The sequence below is a fragment of the Macaca fascicularis genome, chromosome 1 (assembly GCF_037993035.2).
Source record: "Macaca fascicularis isolate 582-1 chromosome 1, T2T-MFA8v1.1".
Taxonomy (NCBI): domain Eukaryota; kingdom Metazoa; phylum Chordata; class Mammalia; order Primates; family Cercopithecidae; genus Macaca; species Macaca fascicularis.
Genome location: NC_088375.1, coordinates 125,237,086 through 125,251,523, shown reverse-complemented (window position 1 = coordinate 125,251,523; position 14,438 = coordinate 125,237,086). Strand labels below are relative to the sequence as shown.

The following is a 14,438-nucleotide window of genomic DNA, read 5'->3' as shown; positions in this document are numbered from 1 at the left end:
AACAATTTGCCGGGTGTGGCGGCGGGCATCTGTAATCCCAGCTACTTGGGAGGCTGAGGCAGGAGAATCGCTTGAACCCAGGAGATGGAGGTTGCAGTGAACTGAGATGGAGGTTGAGCGCCAGTGCACTCCACCCTGGGTGACAGAGCTAGACTCCGTCTACAAAAAACAGAAAGAAATTGGCCTGGGCGCATTGGCTCAGGCCTGTAATCCCAGCACTTTGGGAGTCCAAGGCGGGCGGATCATGAGGTCAGCAATTCGAGACCAGCGTGGCCAACATGGTGAAACCTCATCTCTACTAAAAATACAAAAATTAGCCAGGCATAGTGGTGGACCCCTGTAATCCCAGCTACTCTGGAAACTGAGGCAGGAGAATTGCTTGAACCCGGGAGGCGGAGGTTGCAGTCAGCCAAGATCGGGTCATTGCACTCCAGCCTGGGCAACAGAGTGAGACTCCATGTAAGAAAAGAAAAAAGAAAAGTAAAGAAAAGAAAGAAGGAAGGAAAGAAGAAAGAAATTGAAGACAAATTAAAGTCAAGATCACAGAAAAACTAAAGATATGGCTATAAATATGTTGTTATACAAAGGTCAAAAGGGTAGGTGCGGTGGCACTCTCCTGTGGTCCCAGCTACTCAGGTGGCTGAGGTGGGAGGATCACTTAAGCTAGGAGCAATAAGCCGTGTTCGCGCCACTGCACTCTAGACTGGGCGACACGGCCAGAACCGGTCTCCAAAAAAAAAAAAAAGAACCAGGATTCTGTATGGTGGAAATTAGTACCTCCTTTTCCCGGGACCCATGTTCCCCTCCCAGCCACGCGAGGGCAGCAACGCGCGCACTCTGGGGAACACCCGGTTCCTCAGGACCCGTCCGCCGGTGCTCGGTGGTTCCTCCCAGAATCCTCCAAGGCGCGGGAGGGGGTAGAGGGCTTAAAAGCCGCAGATTGGGGGGTGGGGAGGAGCGGACTTCCGCTGTTTTAGGGAGGGTGAGTGGCCTGGAGCATGGGTGTTGTGTGCGGAGCTGTGGTGTCGCGTGGGAGGCGCGTGCTGGCTGAGTGTGAGTGGACGCGTGAGTGTGTGAGTGTGCGCGCTTGGAGCGTGTTAGGCGAGTGCGTGCGCCCACCCCTGCGCCCCTCCTCCCGCTTACACTTTGATCTTATTTGATCGGGTCGTGACCCTAGTCCCGCCGGTCCGACCCGAAATGAAAAGCTCTCCTCCTGCGAAGCCCCCCACTCGAGGCGCCTGTGCAGAGAGGCCCCTTAGGCGGCGGCAACGCTGCGGTCCCCGAGGTCCTGGAGCTGGCCCTGCGGGGCCCGGCGCTCAGAAGTGATGAATTGATCAGATAGACGAGGCCGGGCTTGTCCCGGGCCAGTGATTATCGAGGCGATTCTGATCTGGGCACGGCCACCGGGCTGCGGGCTGCGGGCTGCCAGTGGCGTAGCGGCGAGCACGAGAACGGCCGGCGGCGGGTGGGGACGCTGAGCGCGGTGGCCAAGAGTAAATAAGCCGCCGCCCCTCCCCCGGGAGCTGGAAGGTCGCAGAGGCCTTGTTCGCCGCTGGTTTATTTTCCAGCCACTTTCCCATTTCTCCTTGTTTTTCTTTTTTTTCTTTTGCTCCTTTTTTTTTTTTTTTTTTTTTTTTTTTTTTGAGACAGGGTCTTGCTCTGTCGCCCATACTGGAGTGCAGAACCGCGATATCGGCTCACTGCAACTTCGACCTCCTTGGCTCAAGCGATCTTCCCATCTCTGTCTCCCGAATAGGTGGGACTACGGGCCCGCCTCACCACATTCGGCTAATTTTTGTATTTTTTGGTAGAGACGGGGTTTCACCATGTTTGGCCAGGCTGGTGTCGAACTCCTAACCTCAAGTGATTCGCCCGCCTCGGCCTCCCAAAATGCTGGGATTACAGGCATGAGCCACCGCGCCCAGCCCCTTTTTCAGTTTTTCTTTCTTTTTTTTGGAAACAGTCTCACTCTGTTTCCCAGGCTGGAGTGCAGTGGCGCGATCATAGTTAATTGCAGTCTCGACCTCCCAGGCTCAAGCCATTCTCCCACCTCAGCCTGCCCAGTAGCTGGGACTATCCCTATTTTTCTTCAGGCTTGACATTTTTTGTATGCTACCGACACTTGTATCCCCAGGGCTAACGGCATGGTGCAGCATCTGCTGCTAAGAGATATACACACACTGTCTAGTATGTCTGTATACATATATATGTCCATTAAGAGAACATGAAATGTTCCAGGGACGCTCCTGAAATATAATGAGTTAGAATTATCAGGGAGGTCTAGGAGTCCATGTTTTTAAAAGCAAGTGCCTTTTTTTGATGTTTAATATGTCAGCCGCCATCATATGATTATCCAGGTAGTCACGCCTCTGCCTCCTTAAGCCACTCTAAATAATGAGATCTGAAACTTCATATAGCCACTTGGCAGCAGATATGTGAATAGATTGGAAGGTCTGGGTTAAAGGGGACTCTTATTTGTTTTTTTGTTTTGTTTTTTTGTTTTTTTTTTTTGTTGTTGTTGTTTTTGAGATGGAGTCTTGCTCTGTCGCCCAGGCTGGAGTGCAGTGGCCAGATCTCAGCTCACTGCAAGCTCTGCCTCCCGGGTTTACGCCATTCTCCTGCCTCAGCCTCCCGAGTAGCTGGAACTACAGGTGCCTGCCACCTCGCCCGGCTAGTTTTTTGTATTTTTTAGTAGAGACGGGGTTTCACCGTGTTAGCCAGGACGGTCTCGATCTCCTGACCTCGTGATCCGCCCGTCTCGGCCTCCCTAAGTGCTGGGATTACAGGCCTGAGCCACCGCGCCCGGCCTCTTGTTTATTTATGTATTTATTTTGAGATGGAGCCTCACTCTGTTGCCCTCCCGGTTTCAAGCAATTCTCCTGCCTCAGCCTCCCAAATAGCTGGGACTACAGGCACGCGCCACCACGCCCAGCTAATTTTGTATTTTTAGTAGAAATGGGGTTTCACCATGTTGCCCAGGCTGGTCTCGAACTCCTGACCTCAGATGATCCACCCACTGCAGCCTCCCAAAGTGCTGGGGTTACAGGTGTGAGCCACCACGACCGGCCGGAAGGGGACTCTTAACAGTTTGGCTTAAGGACCCTCCACCTGAGTGCCTGAAAGAAGCTCTTTCATATCTGAATTACTGACAATTATGTTGTCAAACTTAATTAAAAATGGGAATTTAGGCCGGGCGTGGTGACTCATGCCTGTAATCCCAGCACTTCTGGAGGCCAAGGTGGGCGGATCACAAGATCAGAAGATAGAGATAATCCTGGCTAACACGGTGAAACCCCGTCTCTACTAAAAATAGAAAAATTAGCGGGGCGTGATGGCGGGCGCCTGTAGTCCCAGCTACTCTGGAGGCTGAGTCAGGAGAATGGCGTGAACCAGGGAGGCGGAGCTTGCAGTGAGCCGAGATCGCGCCACTGCACTCCAGCCTGGGCGACAGAGCGAGACTCCGTCTCAAAAAAAAAAAAAAAAAAAAAAAAGGCGGGGAGGAGGGAGGAATTTATTGCACGATATTCTTTTCCATTATTTTTCCTTTCTTTTTTTATTTTACTTTTTTTTATTTAGATGGAGTTTTGCTCCTGTTGCCCAGTCTGGAGTGCAGCGGCCCCATCTCAGCTCACTGCAGCCTCCCCGTCTGGAGTTAAAGCGAGTCTCCTGCCTCAGCCTCCCAAGTAGCTGGAGTTACAGGCGCCCACCACCACACCCGGCTAATTTTTTTATATTTTTAGTAGAGATGGAGTTTCACCATGTTGTCCGGACTGGTATGGAACTCCTGACCTCAGGAGTTCCACCTCCCTCAGCCTCCCAAAGTGTTGGGATTGCAGGCGTGAACCACTGTGCCCAGCTTGTTTTAATTCTTATTTTTTTTTTTTTTTTTTCTTAGCTGCAGTCTCACTTTCACCCAGGCTGGAATGCAGTGGCTCCATCTCGGCTCACTGCAACCTGCGGCCTCCAGGGTTCAAGCGATTCTCCTGCCTCAGCCTCCCGAGTAGCTGGGATTACAGGCATGCACCACCATACCCACCTAATTTTTGTATTTTTAGTAGAGACAGGTTTCACCATGTTGGCCAGGCTGGTATCGAACTGGCTGGTTGCAAACTCCTGACCTTGTGATCCCCCCGTCTCAGCCTCCCAAAGTGCTGGGGTTACAGGCATGAGCCACCGCGCCCAGCCAATTCTTAAATTCTTGATATTACAGAACTAAAGTGAAACATTAATATTCTACTCTTACATTTTTTATTGACAAATAAAATTCATGACCCAAAAAGCCCAAAACAAAACTAAAAACAGGGAAAAGCTTATAAAATTAAATATGGATCCCAGCATTAACAGCTGAATAGAGAATGTGATTTTAAAATTCTTAGCAGATAATGAAGTTGTGTAGAAACTGAACACTTACAAATTATTTAAAACCTGGAATCACCAGAAATTACACAGTCGGATCATGGGAAAACAGCACAAAGGGGTTACTGAGGGAACCTACACTATTCTAGCTGTGCCCCATACCCTTCTCAGAGGAAAGCCTGGCATCGATTAAATACTGGCCCAAACTAATACTAGCAGCAGAGCCAGTGATGGTACCCTGCCTATCAGAGGACCCTTCCACTGGGTTGGTAGTTTTGATCCAGGCTCCAGACATCTGGCGGATCTCATTAATGTTGGCGCCTTGGGGGCCGATTACGCAGCCAATTAAGTTATTTGGAATGGTAAATTTGTGCGTGGTTTGAGTAGATTTTTTTTTTTTTTTTAGATGGAGTCCTGCTTTGTCACCCAGGTTGGAGTGCACCCAGGTCGGCTCACTGCAACCTCCGCCTCCCAGGTTCAAGCAATTCTGCCTCAGCCTCCCAAATAGCTGGGATTACAGGCGCCCTCCACTAAACCCGGCTAATTTTTGTATTTTTGGTAGAGATGGGGTTTCACCATGTTGGCCAGGCTGTTCTTGAATTCCTGACCTCAAGTGATCCGCCTGTCTCGGCCTCCTAAAGTGCTGGGATTACAGGAGTTAGCCACCGCGCCTGGCCATAGTTTGAGTAGATGTAGCCACACTTGCCCAATAGCCTTTCACCTCTGGAGAGCTGGAGTCAATTTGGGTGAATCCGGTCCCACTGTGCATCATGGCAAAGTGAGATTGTTGTCTTGCCACCTGGTTCAGCTTGACCAGATCAAGCAGAGAAATGGTGTGTTGTCCTTGAACCGAGTAGGCATCTAGAGGTGGTCCCTCCAGGTCATGGGTGTCGTGGGGGTAGCCTGTAGCGTTGCTGCACCAATCTTGGCCACCCACGCAGATGACTGGGGAGTTGGCCGGCATGGGCTGGTATGGAATGGTCATGACTCTCCCTTGGGGAGACTGGGAGAGCGTTTCCAGCGTGACCAGGCAGATCTGTTTGACAAACCGATGGTGATGGCCCTCTCGGTGGAGTTGGGCAGTATATCCCCTGCCACCTAGACCTGGGTACCATACTCTTGGGAATCTCTTTGATCTTACACTTGCCTTTCCCAAACCTTTCTCTCTTTTTTAGCTTAGAAAACTACTTATTTATTTACTTGTTTTGAGACAAGGTCTCACTCTGTTGCCCAGGCTGGAGCGCAGTGGCTCCATCATGGCTTACTGCAGGCTCGATCTCCCGGGCTCCAGTGTTCCTCCTGCCTCAGCTAAAAGTGTTGGGATTACAAGTGTGAACCATCAACACCTATTATACAATATTCTGAAAGGTTTGCCATTCTTGTCCAATCCTTTTTATGACACAGCAGGTCCCTGTGAGTGACTTGTAATTTTGGAAATCACTGAATACATCAGTTTTTAGGTACTGCAAACCCAAGCACCAGGTTTTTGAACCATATTTATAAGAATCAGGGGTATATATCACAGCACAAATTGACACAAAGGAAAGGGAGTTGACTCCCAGGCAAGGACAAATAGCAGAGTTAGAGATTAACAATGGTGAGTCAGGACCAGGGAGATGGAACCAAGGAAAAGTAAAGCCCAGCAAATGCCCAGACTCAGGACGGCTAAATCTCTTAAGCGTGATCTTAGCATAAATACTGATGCTATTTGGAGCTTCTGAAAATACAAAGTAGTTCATATCTTTTTTTGTTTCCTCAACACTTAGCTCAGATCCTGGCACATAAAGGTTTGCTGGCAGTGTTGAATGGACGGCTCTGTATGGTTGGAGTGACTTCAGTTTACAAAATGTGAATATCTGTATCCTACCAAAGACTGCTGTTCTGTCCTAAATCAGCAAGATATGATTTTCCAAGTTGCAAATATACCCCAAAGGACTAGTTTCTATAAGTTGGGTAATTTCCTTCCTGTGTTTTAAGAGTAGTCAAGTGGAGGCCGGCTGCGGTGGCTCATGCCTGTAATCCCAGCACTTTGGGAGGCTGAGGCAGGCGGATCACAAGTCAGGAGTTCGAGACCAGCCTGGCCAACATGGTGAAACCCTGTCTCTACTAATAATACAAAAATTGGCTGGGCATGGTGGCGTGTGCCTGTAATCCCAGCTACTCAGGAGACTGAGGCAGGAGAATTGCTTGAACTCAGGAAGCAGAGGTTGCAGTGACCCAAGATGGCACCATTGCACTCCAGCCTGGGCGACAGAACGAGACTCCGTCTCAAAAAAAAAAAAAAAGAAAAAAAAGGTCAAGTGGCAATTTGTAATCTATGGATAACAGACACTTCAGACTTCATCTTGCACAAATCTATTTAATGGAAGTGGGCTGCAGTATGTTTCACTGTGATTGGTTCAGGGATCTGTCAACACTAGGTGGAGAAGAAGCCACCATCTTTCTTTCGGGAGTAGCCTCCATTGGTGGCTGCAGTGTGAGGGGACACTGGAGAAAAGAGAAGAGGAAGTGGACTGAATTTCAGATCCTTGGCCTTTTCTAGGAAACTTTAGTCATCAGTACATTTGTGGGTACTGTGGAGAAGCTTCTCATAACAGGTGGGAAAACTGGCATATGGAGGACTGATGGGAGGTAGTTATAGGTCTTCCACCCCCAGGGTTTTGCCCTTGCTGTAAATGTTTGTCCCCTAGACCTAAGGCTGAGCAAAGAGGCTCTGAAAAATTGAATTAATTTCCTAGCTCTGTAGTCAGCACATCCCCTGGTATTAATCTGGTACTTGCCAACTTAATCGCTGCTTTCCAAGACCCACAGAAATCCCTCATCTTCCCTACTATCCAGTCACCTGAAATCCCTGATTCATGGGTCCATTTAGAAAGACCCCCACTGCTTCATCTGCTTACCCAGTCTTCTAACCCTTACCTATGGATCCCTGGATGCTGTGTATGGACTCCTTTTTAGGGTTGATCCAGTGTCTGATGTTAGCCAGGAAAGTGATGGGTGGAGTGGGAGGGGTTAAAAATTCTCCAGGGAATTGGATCTTGGTTCTAGAGGAATGCGTAGGGAAGAACAGTGGAGAAATCAATCATAGAAACGTGAGGAGGGCAAGGTAGTTGCATATGATCTCAAGAATAAAGCAGCCAAAGACCTTTTTTACCTCTGTGAGATTAACTAAAGATTTTGTTTATACAGATGAGCACAATCTTGGGTGATTTCTGTTCATCTTAGACAGTGAAAATACAGAAACTATATTATAGACACAGATGTAAAAATACAGAAATTCGTATACAAATGAGTACCTAGTGATTATCATTTTCCTGGTGACATTTTACCTTATATGACTGGATGGCAGCATGTTCAGGCTGGAGAGGCTCTGCCTCTACCACTTACCTACAGACATCTTGTGTGGTCTTCTGGTTTAACAGTATCTCATTTTTGTTCTTGAATGTCCCAGTGTGGTGGTTGTACAAGGCTGCTAAGCGGAAGTCCAGGTCATCCTTTGGTATCTACAGAAGTCAGTCCCCCCAAGGTTAGCTCGGCCACCTGTATCCCTGCTCTAGTCAGGTTCTATTATGCTCTACTCTTCCCCAAAAGTATAGTGAAGGCTCTCTTGGGCCTGGAATCCACAACTCCTTACACACTAATTTGTTGTACATGATAACTCTGGTTGATATGGAATTATCTTAGGGTTAGGTCTAGGGAGTGGTGAGCTCTCACTGGAGAGTTAGGAATATTGTTCCTGATATGGGCTTAATGAACTTTACCTCATTCATGTTTATATTCAGTCCTCATTTTCATCAGAGAATGAGAAGGTCTGTAAAATCATTTGCTCTAGATAACTGCCCGGAGCAAAACTTAAGTCTTCTGGCTTCCCAGAGGCCAGATAAATTGGTTTTTGGCTTTGGATTTGGTAGGATCTTGGGTTAGAGACAAAAGGAAAAGTACTGAAGCAGTTAGGGACAGACTAACTTTCAAAAAGAATATTAAGGGCTGGGTGCAGTGGCTCGTGCCTATAATCCCAGCATTTTGGGAGGCTGAAATGGGAGGATCACTTGAGGCCAGGAGTTTGAGACCAGCCTGAGCAACATATTGAGACCTCATCTCTTCAAAAAAAAATTAGCTGCATGTCGTGGCACATGCCTATAGTTTCAGGAGGCAGAGGCAGGAGGATTGCCTGAGCCTGGGAGGTTCAGTCTACAGTAAACCATGATCAGGCCACAGCATTCCACCCTGGGTGACAGGAAAAAAAAAAAAAAAAAACCCTAAATGGCTGCAAAGAGGAATATTTCAATGCTAGATACCTCGGGATCAAAATAGTAGGCATCCCGCCTCATGGAAGTAACTGTGGGGGTTGAGTTGAGCCGACTCCAGGGTTCCTGCTGCTGAGCAAGGTGAGTTGGGTTCTTGTATGGCAATTTCTGCAAAAGAGAAACCATATCCAGGACAACCTGGTTATACAGAAAGCCTTGCTGATGTGGTTAGCTTCAGTAGCATCGCCTTATTCCATCCAGTTTTATTTGTGTTTTTTGTTTTATTTTTTGAGACAGAATCTTACTTTGTCACAGAAGCTGGAGTGCAGTGGCATGATCTCAGCTCACTGCAACCTCTGCCTGTTGGGTTCAAGTGACTCTTCTGTCTCAGCCCCTCAAGTAGCTGGGATTACAGGCATGTGCTACTATGCCCAGCTAATTTTTGTATTTTTAGCAGAGACAGGGTTTTGCCACGTTGGCTAGGCTGGTCTTGAACTCCTGACCTGAAGTGATACACCTGTCTCAGCCTCCCAAAGTGCTGAGATTATAGGCATGAGCCATCACGCCCGGCCCCATCTGGTTTTATCTGAATCTCAGACATCTGCAAAGAGAAGAATGGTATGGGGCAAGACTCCCCAGGCTCTTGATCCTCCTAAGTTTTCTTAGTGAGAACTGACAGAAACAGGCCAGGAATATAGGAGAAGGTATAGAGTGGGATGAGGGGAGTAAAGAGTTGGGAGCAGATAGGAAAAATGATGAGCTCAGGTTTAGATGTACTGAGTTTGAAGAAAAGATGAGACATTCTAGGGCCGGGCGCGGTGGCTCAAGCCTGTAATCCCAGCACTTTGGGAGGCCGAGGCGGGTGGATCACGAGGTCAGGAGATCAGGACCATCCTGGCTAACACGGTGAAACCCCGTCTCTACTAAAAAGATACGAAAAATTAGCCGGACGAGGTGGCGGGCGTCTGTAGTCCCAGCTACTTGGGAGGCTGAGGCAGGAGAATGGCGTGAACCCGGGAGGCGGAGCTTGCAGTGAGCTGAGATCGCGCCACTGCACTCCAGCCTGGGCGACAGAGCGAGACTCCGTCTCAAAAAAAAAAAAAAAGAAAAGAAAAGATGAGACATTCTAATGCAAATAACAGGTAGAAAACTGGAGGTGTAACTTGTTGGAGGAGAGCTCAGAAGGATTGGTTGTCCACATGAAGTAGTAGCTGAAGCCTGCAAAATGGAGTCAGGCCAAAAGGAAAGACCTGGTTTGTGAGGATTGTAACTGGGAATGAGGAGGACCCCAGAGAAGCAATCAGAGACGGAATCAGGCGAGTGCAATGTCTAAGCAGGTAAGACAAAGATTCCAGTAAGCAGGGAAGGGTCACTGATTGCAGGAATGGCAGAAAAAGTACACTGCACATTAGTTCTCAATAAAGCTCCACAGGCATGAACGTAAAAAGCATGTAACAGATTTCTTCATTATATGTAAAATGCCATATTCGCCACTGTATCCCCAGCTCCTAGCACACTGACCTAACACATGGTATTAAAAAACGGTTGAATCCAATATATCATTTGACTGAATTCCAGTCAGTGCAACTAACAACCTATTAGAACTCTGGCTGGGTGTGGTGTCTCACCCCTGTAATCCCAGCACTTTGGGAGGCTGAGGTGGGCAGATCACCTAAGGTCAGGAGTTTGAGACCAGCCTGACCAACATGATGAAACCCCATCTCTACTAATATACAAAAATTAGCTGGGGGTAGTGGTGGGTGCCTGTAGTCTCAGCTACTTGGGAGGCTGAGGAGGGAGAGTCGCTTGAACCCAGGAGGTGGAGGTTGCAGTGAGCCGAGATTGTGCCACTGCACTCCAGCCTGGGCAATAAAAGTAGGATTCTATCTCAAAAAAAAAAAAAAAAAAAAGAACTCTCATTAGACCTATCCAACATTGTAATCCTCCTTCTCCCCAGTATGGCAAAGTGCTATGTGAGCCATACCTTTTTTTGTTTTTCTTTGAGACGGAGTGTCGCTCTGTTGCCCAGGCTGGAGTACAGTGGCGTGATCTCGGCTCACTACAACCTCCACTTCCTGGGTTCAAGCGATTCTCCAGCCTTAGCTTCCCAAGTAGGTAGGATTACAGGTGTGTGCCAGTGTATCTGGCTAATTTTTGTATTTTTATTAGAGATGGGGTTTCACCATGTTGGCCAGGCTGGTCTTGAACTCCTGACCTCAGGTGATCCACTTGCCTCAGCCTCCCAAACGCCTGGAATTACAGTCATACCTTAATTGAACAGTGTGTATCAGCCACTGTGCTATCGCCAAGAATAATGAAGTATGAAAGAAAGAAAGCTACAGGTATTTGATGCCAGCATAGGCTCAGTTATCCTTTGATGTGGCCCTGAGCAGCACTCCTCCCACTCTCCTTGAAGACCACTTAAACCTCGTCATCTCTGTCAGCAGAAGGATGAGATTGTCTTTCACTGAGAAAGTCCAGACTGTCAAGCACGAATGTCATCTTTACATCCACTTTCTTTCCATCTCAGGGAAAGTCCCTTTTACTCCCCGGACCTACACTTCCCCGTGCTTCTGAGACCTGTACCATTCTGCATATGCTCTTTTCTGACCCAAGCCTCTCTTCATTTCTTTGTCATGGTCTAGCTACCAGCCTATCACTTTCCCTACACAACCAGACCTTTTCAGGAGTCAATATTTACTCTCTCTACTTCCTCACTCACCATTCCCATACCCTCTTTAGCTCACTGTAGTCTGGCCTCTGCCTCAAGCACCCCCTAAAACTGCTCTTGCTAGTTATCAGTGAACTCTGTGGCCAGTTCAGGTGGATCCTTTCCAGGCCTGATCTTATTTGAACTCAGCTGTTTCTGACATCATAATGCTGATTCCCTCAAATGCCCACACCATGCTGTGTGGGCCCAGCTCCTCTGGGTTTTCCTCTTATTTCTGGCCCTTATCTCTCAGCTACTGTCTCAGCTCCACTTTCTCTCTGTCCCTTAGACAGTGCTATTCTCCAAGGGTCTCGTTTTTACTTTTCTTATGCTCACATCCACTGGATGAGCTGACTCCCTTCCATGGCTTCAACTACTATATGGATACCGTAGCTCATATGGATACACAGCTCCATCATACATCTTCAATCCAGAACTCTCAACCCTGTTGCCTACTATTGATCTTCACTTAAATGTCCCACAGTAGACTACAAAAACGTCTACATAGTTGATGTTTCTCAACATCTTTCTCCCCAAACCTGCTTCCCCAGGATGCCCCATTTCAGTGAACCCTCAGAATTAAACCCTTAGGAACCTAGCAGTTATCCTAGACTCACCTCCTCTCTTGGGCCCGTATCCAGTCAGTCCCCAGGTCCTGTCAGTCCTGCCCTGTGCACTTTTCTCACATCTGCACCTGATCTCCATCCCCTGTGGTACTGCTGTAGATCCATTACTCTTCCTCCTGGAGATCGCCTCACTTGCCTCCTAACTGATCCCTCTTGTCTCACTCTCATCCTATCCAGTCTGCTGCCACTTGTGCTTCCTAAAACACCCATCTGATTGTGTCACTTGGTACTTAAAATCCTGCTATGGGGCTGGGACCTACGGCTCATGCCTGTAATCTCAGCACTTTGGGAGGCCAAAGCAGAAGGATCACTTGAGGCTAGGAGTTTGAGACCAGCCTGCGCAACAAAGGAAGATCCTGGTTCTACAAAAAAATAAAATAAGAATTTGCCAGGTGTGGTGGCACCACCTGTGGTCCCAGCTACTTGGGAGGCTGAGTTGAGAGAATTGCTTGAGCCCAGGAGTTCGAGGCTGCAGTAAGCCAAGATTGCACCAGTGTAGTCCAGCTGGGGTGACAGAGCAAGGAGACCCTGTCTCAAAAAAAAAAAAAAAAAAAAATCCCACCATAATTCCTCACATATCTAGAATGAAACCATAGCTAGCTAGCTAGCATGGTGTACACAGCATACCCAGCCCACCAAGGGCATCTCCCAGCTCTGATCTCTGAGTGCCTCCATTTCATGCCTGCATTCCAGCCCTTCTGGATTATTTGCAGTTCCCCAGACAAGCCATTCTCTCTCTCCTTTCCATGTATTTGCACCTGCTGCTCCCTTTGCCTTGCATATCTGGTTCCTGTTTCCTTCTTCCTAACTCATATTCTACCCACTCCCTCACCTGGCCTACCTAACTCATATTTGGACATCAAAATGCATCTGCTCTGTGAAGCTTTCCTTTAAGTTCCTGGTTCTCACGGCACCCTACACACAACTCTGTCACAACATGTGCTGTTGTGCAAGCATTTTTGCTATTGTCGGTCTATCTTTACTACTAGAGTTCCTTAACAGCAGAAGCTACATCTAATTTATTTATACATCCTTGGTGTCTAGCAGAGTGTCTGGATTATAGTAAATAAGTATTGAATAAATAAAAAGGGGCTCTTAATATTGTTATTAGACAACAATTACCACTTAATTCATCTTATTGTGCACCACTTCAAATATCCCAATCACTCCTACCAGAAAAAAGATCATCTAAGTTCCTAAATCAGTGACCACCATCATGCTAAACACACACATAACAAACACATTGTGGTGTTAACCAGAAGACAGAGACAGTGTGAACACAGATGTATAAAGCATGACCTCTGGTGACTTTCAGAGGATTCTCTCCCACTCCATATCTCATTTCTCTTCAGAGAACAGTCTTCCCAACAGGGAAATGGAAGCTTGAAGGAACCTGGGCCCTGCCATAACTTATACTCACAATTGATTTGAGTTGCCAGAGCCCCTTGTTCTTCTAGACTAGAGCTCTACTTTCCCCTGCTCAAAAACTCCTCTGAAACGTTAGCCAACCTGAATATGGAGATAGGGAGGCAGGCAGAAAACAGACTTCTCTGGTACCCGACTGAGTGTCTTCACCAGAGTGCTTTATGTTACCATCTCTGCCCATCACACTGACAGAAAGAAGACTATCGGTGACCCTACTAGGAATCTGCGCAAGAAACCACAGTACCTTGGAAGCCCGCAGTTCTCCTAAGTAGGAATCATCGTTATCTAATGTAGGCTGCTGGAAAGGGTCCCGGGTGGGAGGCATGGCTAAATGCCTAACTCTTCTAAGAGGGATGGGAGGTCCGCTCAGCCGCAGCACAGCCTCACTCGCATATGATCCCGGGTCCCAATTGTTTGAAACGCTGGTTTCGGTTGCCAGGCAACTGCCCAGCCATCTAAGACAGAGGAATTCCCTCCGAGGAGGGCGCCACCTGGCGGCTGACCGCGGGAGGCCTCTGGGGAGGATGCTCCGGGGAATGCAGAGGGAAAGCGCCGCTGAGTGGGCCCCGAGCCTTGGAATTGCACTCCTGAGCCTCGGCGGAAAAGCGCGGGCCGCTCACCATCACGACTTCTGCAAAAGATTTCAGTTGAGGAAAGAAGTCCTTAAAGATGACCCAGAAATTTCCTTCTGGCTCGCACCTAACAAAAGGCTTTCAAAGCCATGAGAGAATGAGGATGTCAAGAGACCAAAGAGGGCCGGGCGCGGTGGTTCACGCCTCTAATCTCAGCACTTCGCGAAGCGGAGGCGGGCGGATCGCTTAAGCCCAAGAGTTCGAGACCAGTCTGGGCAACATGGCGAAACCCCGTCTCTACAAAAAATAGGAAAAAGATTAGCTAGGCTTGGTGGCACGCGCCTGGAGTCCCGACTACTCAGGAGGCTAAGCCAGGAGAATCTCTTGAACCCCGGAGGCGGAGGTTGCAGTGAGCCGAGATCGCGCCACTGCACTCCAGTCTGGGTGAGAGAGTGAGACCCTGTCTGGGGGCGGGGGGCGGGGTGGGGGGGGGCACGTGCGG

At 48.3% G+C, this 14,438-nt stretch overlaps 1 protein-coding gene and 1 non-coding gene across 2 annotated transcripts; one reads left to right on the top strand and one right to left on the bottom strand.

Moving 5' to 3' along the window:
* Window positions 1–970: 970 nt before the first annotated feature.
* LOC123571269 (small Cajal body-specific RNA 2) lies at window positions 971–1,394 on the top strand. The gene has a single exon (XR_006695447.2).
* A 5,202-nt stretch (window positions 1,395–6,596) lies between these two features.
* On the bottom strand, window positions 6,597–13,759 carry CFAP276 (cilia and flagella associated protein 276). The gene is made up of 5 exons (XM_045385428.3): window positions 13,609–13,759; window positions 8,655–8,771; window positions 7,744–7,859; window positions 7,276–7,400; window positions 6,597–6,843 (listed from the first exon to the last, which is right to left on the bottom strand). The coding sequence occupies exons 1-5, from the start codon at window positions 13,687–13,689 to the stop codon at window positions 6,773–6,775; spliced, it is 510 nt and encodes a 169-aa protein (XP_045241363.1). The 5' UTR covers window positions 13,690–13,759; the 3' UTR covers window positions 6,597–6,772.
* Between the last annotated feature and the right edge of the window lie 679 nt (window positions 13,760–14,438).